Source organism: Miscanthus floridulus, chromosome 17 (genome assembly GCF_019320115.1).
Source record: "Miscanthus floridulus cultivar M001 chromosome 17, ASM1932011v1, whole genome shotgun sequence".
In the NCBI taxonomy this organism is placed as follows: domain Eukaryota; kingdom Viridiplantae; phylum Streptophyta; class Magnoliopsida; order Poales; family Poaceae; genus Miscanthus; species Miscanthus floridulus.
In genome coordinates this window covers 31,060,343-31,071,674 of record NC_089596.1, presented here as the reverse complement: position 1 = coordinate 31,071,674, position 11,332 = coordinate 31,060,343, and the positions used below count along the sequence as shown (strand labels likewise).

Genomic DNA, 11,332 nt, shown 5'->3' with positions numbered 1-11,332 from the left:
CTTCCCTTCGTCTTTGCTGTGCAAAGCAGAGCACACTGCACATCTGAGGGATGAATCGCTTTTGCTCATTTATTTATTTGTAACTTGGGCAAGCAAATCAGCGGAAATGTTATTGAGTGTGAACTATATATTATTACGCCGTTTGGATTGTAAGCCATAGGGCCAGGCATACAGTACTCCATAATATCCATCAATCCATGTACTTTATAATTATTAGTCCATTTATTTATTTTGATACGTCAACGGTAATTATTATTCATTCAGGCGTCCGTCCGTTTGCTGCTGTTGGCTCCAGTCCTGATCGGGTAGAGCTAGAAGAGCGTATGAAGAGCTAGCCGACGTAGTACATGGGGTCGGGCAGCTTGAACGTGCGATCGCCCTCCGGCTCGCCGAGGAGGTCAGTCCACTGGTCGCCGATGTTGCCGACGATGACGTACCCGGCGTCCACCAGCTTCTTCCGCTCACCGGACTTGAACTCCACCGAAGTCACCCTGACGTTCTGAGGCCTGCGGGCATGCATATACGCCCGTCGTCACACGCAAAGCATGCCAGGTCGAATGGACGATATATGTACGTACTTGAGCAGCAGCTTCTCGTAGCCGGTGTACCCCGCAGCGGCGAGGTTCTTGGCCGTGGACTCCCGCTTGTCCTCGCGTCGCCCCGTCAGGATCACCGGCTTCACGCCCAGCTCCTGCAGTCTCTGGTACAGCCGCTGCGTCTCCGGCAACGCCGGCGCGTTTGCCTCCTTCGCGTACGCGCCGAACGCCGTCGAGTTATATGGCTCAGACCTGCGTCGTTCACTGTTAGTGTGTGGCCGTACGTGTGCACAGAACGCATCCATATGCGTGTCTAGTATATTGTTAGTATATATCAGTATACTCCTATGTGCATATATGTTTATATCTATGTCTATTTTATATCTATATCTATAGTTTATAGTCAGTAATCTATAATCTATACTAATAACTGTAACTAATATTAAATAGGCTAATTTTCTTGTTCCATCGCTTATAGTAGAAAAAAAATCTATACATACATAACATTAATTAGAAAAATCTTTTTCTCTCATCTCTCAGTCGGTCACTCTCACTCTCCCGTTCATCCATCTGTCATCTACTCTTTCGAGTACAGGAGTCATGTCTGGTTTTATTAAGTGTATTAGTATTTGATGAATTAGATCAGTTTGTTTGGTTTACTGTCCCATCGATGACTTCTACCCACAATCTTCAGAGTTTCGATTCCAAAACGTGAACAGATCACCTAAGGTATACACATACCTAATATTAATTAGAAAAATCTTTTTTCTCTCGTCTCTCAGTCGGTCACTATCTCCCCCATATCCATCTGTTATCTACTCTCTCTGAGTATGAGTCATGTCCGGTTTTATTAAGTGTACTAGATATATGACCGTGTCTTGTACTGCGGTCATAATTTTTTGAATTAAATCTTAGTAATCTTATGCGGATGCGTGAGATCCGAGGACCTTATATCGGACGCGGACATGTGGATCTGGTCTTGGTATCATAAACGGGTAGTATGTGGACGTATGAGCTCCAAGTAGAGTATGATTCATATCAATGGACGCATGAGTAGGGATCAAGATTTGGTATCACCAGGTACATAATGACTTACAGTCTTTTTAGGTGTAATATAAAATATAAAAAGATAGAGATAGAGAAGAGATAGATAGACAGGTAGATAGATACACAGAGAGTAGTATTTGATGAATTAGATCAGTTTGGTTGGTTTGCTGTCCAATCAATGACTTGTACTCACAATCTTCAGAGTTCGATTCGAAAGCGTATTGGAATAAATAGCATAAGGTATATGTTTTAATAATGCAACCTATAAATATATGAAACGTACCCGAAGCCGTGTTCAGCATAGTAGGGGAGGTTGGAAAGCGTCGTCTCATCGACGTCGAACACCCAGACCTCCTTGCCTTCGCCGGAGAGCTTCAAGCCCTCGGCGTAGGCGATGGCCTCGTCGACGACGGCTCGGGAGTCGCTGCGGTAGCGCCCGCCGAGCATGTAGTTGCCGACGTACTTCTCGCAGCGGGCTGGGACCGTTTCCCAGTCGCGCAGGGTGTTCGTCTCCACAGCGAACCGCCAGCTGTCGCATGGCACGCCGCCGCGCCGGCCCAGGTGGCCGCCGGAATGCAGCAGCGGGCGCAGCATGTGGATCAGCGGCATGCCGTCGTCGATCTCCGACGGCATGCCGGTGGCGGTGCCGGCCGCGAGAGCCGCCAGGACGACGGCGAGGACAGCGGCAACGAGCTTTGCCATTGCCGAACGTACTACGCGTGTGTGGACGTGTAAAGTGTTCGGTGTCTCTGTGCCTCTTGCGTCTTGTGTGCGCGGTGCGTTAAATAGCGTGTGCATCACCTGATAGATTTGTATAGATGTGAGTATGTGACCGAGACCCAAACGTGCCTGTTGACGTGGTGTGCCCACAACGTGGAATCGTGGAGGTCAGCTTCCACTCCTTTTAGGCCGATGCAAAACGTTTTCAGAGAACTGGACAAATACTAGAGTTTTGGAAATTTGCATTGCTATGCATCATTTGGATGCAACAAAACCAGCTTATATACTTTTTAAAAGGCATGGTATTGTCAAAACCTTGGCCTTTCTGGTGCTCTAGAAACTCAGAACCTCTTTTTCTCTAAACCATGGTTTTATGTAGCCTATAGTTTTTTAAAACTGCAACATATATGCACATGGTTAACTGATGATTTTAATTTATGCCACCACCCCTTCTGTACCTCTTTTTCGTGCCCATTGCTTTGTGAACCGTCACCATTCTCTATACTAGCCAAAAAAAAAAGTTTTATTGAGAAATATATGCAAGGGGTCATGCATGAATCATTGTGCATATATAGTGCAATAGAAGAAGAGTTGAAGAGATGTGGTCAAACACTGTATGCCTCGATCGACCTAGAACCAGTAGTTGGTCATCCCATGAACACCAAACATCTTCTCTACATTCCACTGCAAATCAGCACCACAACAACATCAACAACACATTCATGGTATACATTTGTATGCCCAATGGTACAACTTCATTTTGCTGGTAAGCTAGCACCACACGGCGTCAAGCAACGGTTTTAGAGCAAGCTCGAGTAGATGGAATTAATTTCTCCTTCACTACTCCAAAAATACTCGTGCCAGTTGATTTGTCAATTTGACCCAACCGACACCAATGCAAACGGCTCAACCATGGTGGTCAAGGTGCCACTAACATAGAAAGTGCAGACCAAAGAAATATGCTGGCACGAATACTTATTATCTGTGCCAGCACACCTTGAGTGCAGACACTAAAGTACATATGATGTTGCTAACTAGGAGCCATCATGGAAATCAAGAAATTATACATGGAAGCAAGAATAGTATATGTGTCAGCACTATAAGTTGGCATTAGCATGGAAACCTCGATATATACCCCCATTCCAGGAGCTCAAAGCCCTATATCCATGTTGTAGTGATCCTCTCCCTCTTCCTCACCCTCTCACTAATCTTAAGTTGTATTTGTTCAGCTTCTGTAAAGTGCTTCTACTATCAAAGGCAAAACACAATCAAACGGATAGAACCAGAAGCTGCTTTTCTAGAAACAGCTACATTGATATAGTGTAGTTTTTGCACCACCTTGGACCATACTTTTGACTTTCAACCATAAGAGCGACTGTCGTCTGCATCCACGCCAACCGCGGGATCACTAAGAGCATTGTGCCGGCTTTGACCCCGACCTCGACACCGTCTGCTGCGTGCCGTCCCTGTCCACACGGTCCACCACCATGCGCCGTCCTGTTCCCCATCTGCCACACGCCATCCCCATCCCCACGGTCCGCCACGCGCCATCCCCGCCTCGTCTGCCTCGCATTGTCATCGGCCCCAGGAGCACCGCCACCCACATGCTCTCCTTAACTTTCTGTGAGTCATCCAACCTACATTCTCATTGGTTTTTTATATTCTCAGTTAGCAACAAGTTTAAGTTTTCAGATCGGTTCACTATGAGAAATATTTTCATAATATATATTTTACATGTTGTGAAACTACGTTGTTTTTTTGAAATTAGTGGTTAAAGTTAGGGTTGTTTGATTCTACTGCAACGTCAAGATAATGTGATTATGCTGCAACTATATTCAAATGTGATGGAGAGTTAGAGCCAATGATGTGAAGATGAAATATTTGTTTGAACATGATGTTAGAGGCAAAATAAACATATTTTGTTTCTTTTTCGACCATGCAAAAAACCCACTAGGCCATGTATGTGTGCTAGCACAGGGCACCTTCTTCTTTTAGTTTTCACTTACTGAGATCACTTGCAATATGTAATCAATGGGTCAGGACAAGAGGCAGAGGAGATCATTACAATATTTTTCTTGTCCGAGAATGTTACATAGCTATGCAACCTAATCCACCCGCCCTTGCAAATAGATATTCAGTGGCAGTTGCTCTATGAATACCACCCCTAAACTATGTTTTCACATGCGGTTACCTTAACGCAACCGCCCTTGAAACTTTATGCTCAGCAACGGTTGTGGCAAGGCAACCGCAACTGAAACCAATATTTTCAGGTGTTGTTCGCTTAAATGAACTGCCCTTGAAAATCTATTCACAAGACCGATTCTGCTAAAACTAAACCGCCAATGAAATCCAATTAAAATTTTTGAAATTTCTTGCCAGATTTGAAATCTCAGTTTCCACCAAATTTCATACCCTATTGCATTTCATTCAGAATAACTTCAAATATGTATACATTATTATAAGGTACTAGTTAATTAATACACACCATTTACAAACAAATTTTAGGATACATTAGTTTACAAACTATTAACATTGTGCTTCATGTTAACATTGATGAGAGGACCTTGGGTCGAAGCGCGACGACCCCCGTACTTAGGGTCTTTCGCAAAGTAGCCATATATTCTCGTACATCACCTCTCACAACAGGAATTTGCATAAATCATTTTGAATTTCTTGAATATCCTTTTGGTCAACTATGGCAGAGGGCAAAAAACATATGGTGTTGTACGAAACAAATGGAAATATATAAATTAAATTCAAATTAATGAACATATGCATATGAAATGATTTGACGGATTGTTTTCTTTTGGGTTATTGTAGCAACACCATTGGTCCTAAGCCATTGACATACAAAGTATTCACACAGCACGCTTCCAGGAGGTTGCTTCGTGCACTTCAAGTCGGTGATATGCAAAAAAATGATACACTCAAGTGCATTGTTCTACCTAATTAGTATGCTAACTATTTGCGGGTAGAAATGGTTGTAACTCTTGATGTAGAACAATGTTTGTCTTCTTTTGTCTTATCTTTGTTACATGCTTCTCCTTTGCTAACATAATATTTGTAGGCGCTATTTAATCGATGTCATCAAAGAAAGATTCAGTGTCGCTACAACAACAATTGGACACAATAGTTTGTCTTGCAAGTCATCGGCTACGATTACTTACGTCTATTAAACAGTGATGAACACTTGCGGTACTCCTTTTGTTCTTTTCTAAAGGAATCAAAAACTACCATCTTGCCAAAATTTGCATCGATAATAATTAAGACGAAGTGATCACTGTAGCAGTACAAAAATTGATATTGGTGTCAAATGTAAACCAAATTGCATATAAGCAAAGTGGTTTAGTGATCATAGCTAGAATAGTATGTTGTGTATATATATTTGAAGTTTTAATAGGCTAACAATGATGTGACTAGTGTTCGAACAAATGATGGTAACACGGATTACATCCTGATTTAAATAGGACTACATCAAGGGCCAACCTTGAGCCCGTATCTTTTTGCCTTGGTAACTGATGAGGTTACAAGGAATATTCAAGGGGATATCTCTTGGTGTATGCTTTTTGCAAATGATATAGTGTTAGTTGATGAAAGCCAAGCAGTAGTAAATATGAAACTGGAGTTGTGGTTGTTGATATTTCTTATGACTATTAGATTAATTCCGCAAGCGCACAGAATATATCGATGTAGCACTTCACTTGGGAGTAAACCAAGTATCATATTTATTTCCACAGAGAAGGCGTAGTATGACTCAGACAAATGATTAATTGGGCTCTAGTGAATTACCTAGGCATGAATGTAATGAAAGTAAACTAAACTAACTAAAAATAATAAAACAAAAGAAACTACAACTATGGTCATAGAGTAGGTGAAGATAAATGAAGTACTGTCTTATTAATTCAACTTATCAATTGTCTAGCAAGATAAGCAATGAATATACTTCGGGGCGTACCTTCCCTAAACTCACCCTAAGGTTGATTAGGCGCAAAGCACCACGAGCCCTATAATTTAATATCTAATTCCAACGTGGTGGAATACAGAGGATAGACAGGGCTGTCACCACCTGCCAGCTACCACAATCTATTCGGAGAACTAGCCACAACCCAAGGTACCCTATAGTCTAAGCACCACAATTACACTAAGTGATACTACTTGTTGGTGTTTATTAACGTGTCACTTATTTGAGTACTTAGCCACCTATTATAAACCTATATCCCCTAACTTTACTAGGTTGTCATCCCTAATGATGATACCAGAGATATGTGTTGGTACTATATTGTATTACTACTAGAATAACACTAAGCAATTCTTTAGTAATTATGTGACTAGGAGAATATATATAAATCTATGAATGCAAAGTATCCGCAAGCTCACAGATAATATACCATTGTAGCATTTTACCTGAGAGTATTTCAGGTATCGTTATTTATATTTTTACCACTGGGAAGGTCTAGCATGGACTTGTATTGATAACTTATACTATTGAAGGAGAATTAAACCATAGCCATTACTCTACTCACAACAGGGATAAGTCATAGGATAATATATGTATAAATGATAAGTAATAATAATGATAAATCACTCAGAGCACTCCTTTCTATAGCGTTAGCATGGTCAAGTAGAATATTAGAGGAATAATTCCTAAGTCATTCTTAATTACAAGTCAAAGCATACATTTGATTAGTGCAATTACATCTAGTAATCATGGCTATAATCATTATCATATCTACACATAAGGGATATTACTAAGGAAGATTGAGGCAGAGCTCGTTCTACCTTTGTTATCAGACCTTATGTGCACTTATATTCGGGGAGTGGACTACAACGGACTCAATAGAAGTGTCACATCCATGATCTACCACATCACCAAGAATATAGGGTGTATCCGTAGGTAAACAATGTATAAGCACCACACTTACACTATGTCGACCACCCACCCCATGTACTTCCCAGTGCGCTGCGCCCCACTTCCATTCGCCCCATATAAGTTACCCTTCCACGCCGCCTCCACTTCCCGGTGCGCTGCGCCCCACCTCCGTTCGCCACTATAAGATGCCCTGGCTCTCCTCCTTCATCCCCACCCCCCTTGAATCCAAAGTAGAGCTACAAGATCCAGTCATCGTTCATGGAACTAGGGTCATCAGTCAGAGGTGATTGTGTAATCTAAGAAGAAGAAGGGATCTGATTTTTGTCGAAGAAGTTCAAGTCTACCTTTGGTTAGTTTGGTCTTAGGGTTCACGATGATTGAGTTCTCAGTCTCTTGTTTCTAGATCTGTTGGGCGTATGCCATATTCTAGATACTCATTTTCTTATTGCTTCTCCATTGTCCCCGTCTTCGCCAATTTCTGGAGTGAGCTAGTGGTTGTGCTAGTTTTGTTGTAATTGTGTAGTCCCTAAAATCCTTGAGTGGTTTAGTGGGCGGAGCCGTGCAACCTCCTATGTACCTTCAGATCTATGAAATGTAATCGCGTTTTCCCTTTTTAGTTCTTGCTCCAAATCTCAGGACGAGATTCTTTTAAGGGGGGAAGGTTGTAACACCGCTAGTGTTACGGGCTTGCTTAGCACCAAGATTAAGACCTAAAAGAGATTAGCAAAAACAAGTTCACTGGGTTTAAGAGTTTAAAACTTACATGAAATGACAAACAAATTCTATGTGACAAACTTTTGTGGTTGAGAAAAATCAAAATAAATATTGTTAACTAGTGCTCTTGGGAGCTCAAAAATCAAATTTGAAGTTAAGATAAGCTCTTTTCGTTAAGACGGCAAGCACTTGAACTTATGTTTAAAGTATCATTTATAGCGAATTATATTGAGCAAAATAATTAAATAGTGCTCAAATATTTTGTTCCTGTGGTTTAGTATAAAGTATGGACTATTGCATGAAGTACTTGTTGGTTGAAGTTAATAAAGTTTAGACCTTTTAAATAGTGGCAAAAGTGCTAATGGTTGTTTAGTTCAAACTGAATCCTTGCCTCTTCTAAGTCTAGAAAGGAAGGAGACAATGCCGTTTTGGCATTCAAATTCTAACTAATTTGTTTAAACACTAGCTTGATCATGTTCTTGTACTGTTGGTTGCCTCTAAGTGAGTACTTGAGCATGGTATAGGTGGTAGTGGTGTTGGATGTCATGTTGCCCTCTTAAAAATTGCCCAAACTTCGTTAAAACGTGTTGAAACCATGTTGTTGGCCAAACCATAGATGGTGGTCGGTCCCTTAGCTTGGTTAGAACGGGTCCCTTTTGCTCGGTGCGACTACGGTTTGCCGATGGTCGCTGCGCCGTCGTGAGCGGGGACATTGGGGACCACCCCGTTGCAAAGATGACACAACTCAGGGTGCCTTGTGGAAAGCTTGAGTCTATGGGAATAGTGTTGTGCTGTACCATTTGATTGTCTAAAAACATGGGGGGTCTTTTGCTAATGCACAGATGCGCTCACGCAGCGGGCCAATTGGGCCGGCCTGTTGGCGTGTGGCCACGTTCCGCGCTGGGCCGAGGAGCTGCTGGGCTAAATTAGTTGCCGCTGGCCTTTTCTTTTTTCTAAGCATTTTCTAATTTAGTTTCTAAGGTAAACTTGTAAATTCAATATAAATTTGTGTAGTTGACCAAAAAATTATGAAACTAATTTTTTTAGGATCCTAAAATCATGATCTATCTGCTAGTAGATCTTGTTCACCTAGTTTCATAATATTTTTAGGAGTTCGCTAATTAATTTGAGATGCTTAATTTTGTTAGGATATAAACTTGTAGAAATTTTAGTGATAAATTGGTGATAGTGTTTACTCTAAAAATTTCACAGTAAATTCCTAAAATTATTAGGTGCTCACTGTAATTTTTGTAGCTCCAGAATAATCAGTTTGCTAAGATAGCTAAGGAGCCCTAGTTCGAATATATATATTAAATCAATAAAATAAAGAAATATCTTGAGAGTTTTGAACTAAAACACTTGTTGGGAAACGTCTTATTCGGCAATATGGATACGTAGCCTAACACGTTAGTTATTAGAGCTATCTCGTTAGCTTGTGAGGCATAATCATATTCTTTGAGTTGCGATTGCTGTTGATTAATTACGTCTCTGCATTGCATCCACGTATATCATAATAGGAATAACTATGGATCACGGAGTCATCTGGAGTAGCAGAAAATATGGTGCCTTGATGATCGTGTCACCACGATGGGATGCTAACTCTTGGTTATATCTTACCCAGGCAAGCCCCGGTGAATAACCCCTATTATTCTACACTTTATTTTATGCTTGTGCATTAAGTTTTAAGGAGTTGAATGAAAACAACTTGTATATATATCCTTATCCTATGAGTCCTACTAGTATGTCAGGATCATGTAGATTGATATGCTATAGGATCCGGTAGAAGTCGAGTGATTACCTGTCACTCATGAGAGATAGGAAAGATATTATTGTTGTTATTATATTACTATCACATGGAATATATATGGAGTATAATTGGAGACTGGGTGGAATAGTATTTTGGATTTGGACTTGGTTAGGCATTCGAGCGAGGCTTGGATTGCACTTGTTCCGCTTGTGTCGATTGAGGACCGTCCGTTGCTGTGGATGGTAGTTAGGTCACAGACTTATTATCCTGAGCACATACTTGCTTATGGGAGCAGGAAGGCTTGTTATGCTCTTGTCGTGGGTTTTGGCTCTTTCTGGACCGACTGATTGGAGGTGGGGAAAGGTGGAGGTCTAAGCACCATGCTAAGACCGAGTCTCAAGTGTGGGGGCTTGGAGTCCAAGTTTGGACGGGGACCTAGACCCCTTGACAATAGTGAAATGGGTTGGTCTCATTTGTGCTTGGACTACAAACGGGGCATGTGTTTTGAGGTACCCAGCTAGGATACATTGGTCCGCGAATCGTCATTTCTGTGAGACGGTACCGACTTGGCTATGGTCTTGCACCGTAGTAAGAACTGGAACTTGAAAGGTGATAAAATGGTTCTGATTGCTTATCACCTGCTTAAAAGTAGCATAGGTGCTTACATAGAATGGTTAGTTAATGAACTAATGATGACTACTAATAAAATCGAATATAAGGACACACGTTTAGTAATGCTTCCTACATATGCAATAACCCACAAGCCAGATAGCCTTGCATATCTTTGGAGTCTTTTATTTTTCCTTCTATCGGGTAAGTCTTGCTGAGTACAATCGAGTACTCAAGGTTTTATTCCCCCTGTTGTAGGTGACAGGTGGATGCTAGAGTTGACTTTTGTGTGTGGAAACCTCCTGGTGGGCTCAGAGAGGATTCCTTTCGCACTACAGTCATAGTGTTTATTTATAACCCTCACTAAAGGTTTATAAATGTTTAATATGTTAATGATTCACCATTAATCTTTATTTTCGATGTAACTCTGATCATATGTCATTCTTCGCTGCAAGGTAAAAATGTAAACCTAAAATGTATAAACTCTTTTGCATGTAAAACTGTCTTAATTCTGCTATTACGTTCAACTTGTTTAACTACTCTAATGTTGTAATAAAGTGATATAAGAAATGGCTAAGAATGTTGTAAGCATTATTCTCTCATTTATGATCCTGATGGAAAAATATAGATTTTTGAGTTCTTCCTCGGGGTGTGCTCGACAGATCTGCATAATTTTGTGTCCTCGCTTGGGTACTTAGTGCCTAGTGAAAGAAAAGTACCCTTTAGAGAGCATTAGATTAGGCGGTTCTGCCAAAATAAACTAGCTATACTAAGTATATAATCAACGTAGACGTTGAACATCATAACAAAGAACATGAATAAGATGAACACTGAGATTGTCATAACAATTGTAACTAGCATATAAAAATAATGGAGAAATAAGAGAGAGAGAGTGGTATAACAATTGTAACCATGCTCTTGATAAGATCGAGAATCCAAGTGAAGTCCTGCTTGCCTCCCTCTATATCTATCCTAACTAGCTATGCTATGGAGGAGGAGCTCTAAGGAGATTTAGGTTTCTGTCTTCTCAAATGACTTGATGACTTAGGTTATGCCTGGGGGGAGAGGCAGGGGCTGGATTATATAGCC

The 11,332-nt window shown here is 41.0% G+C and overlaps 1 protein-coding gene across 1 annotated transcript; it reads right to left on the bottom strand.

Moving 5' to 3' along the window:
• Positions 1 to 293: 293 nt before the first annotated feature.
• LOC136517600 (acid phosphatase 1-like) lies at positions 294 to 2,318 on the bottom strand. Its single transcript, XM_066511212.1, has 3 exons — positions 1,867 to 2,318; positions 579 to 788; positions 294 to 506 (listed from the first exon to the last, which is right to left on the bottom strand). Exons 1-3 carry the CDS (start codon positions 2,283 to 2,285, stop codon positions 332 to 334), a joined length of 804 nt encoding a protein of 267 aa, XP_066367309.1. The 5' UTR covers positions 2,286 to 2,318; the 3' UTR covers positions 294 to 331.
• Positions 2,319 to 11,332: the final 9,014 nt, after the last annotated feature.

What these genes read in the sequence shown, in the direction of transcription:
- LOC136517600 (XM_066511212.1), bottom strand. Translation starts at nt 2,285, where the DNA reads ATGGCAAAGCTCGTTGCCGCTGTCCTCGCCGTCGTCCTGGCGGCTCTC. An exon ending in TATGCTGAACACGGCTTCGG is followed by an intron (nt 789 to 1,866) that starts GTACGTTTCATA and finishes TGAACGACGCAG; the next exon opens with GTCTGAGCCATATAACTCGA. An exon ending in TACGAGAAGCTGCTGCTCAA is followed by an intron (nt 507 to 578) that starts GTACGTACATAT and finishes GCATGCCCGCAG; the next exon opens with GCCTCAGAACGTCAGGGTGA.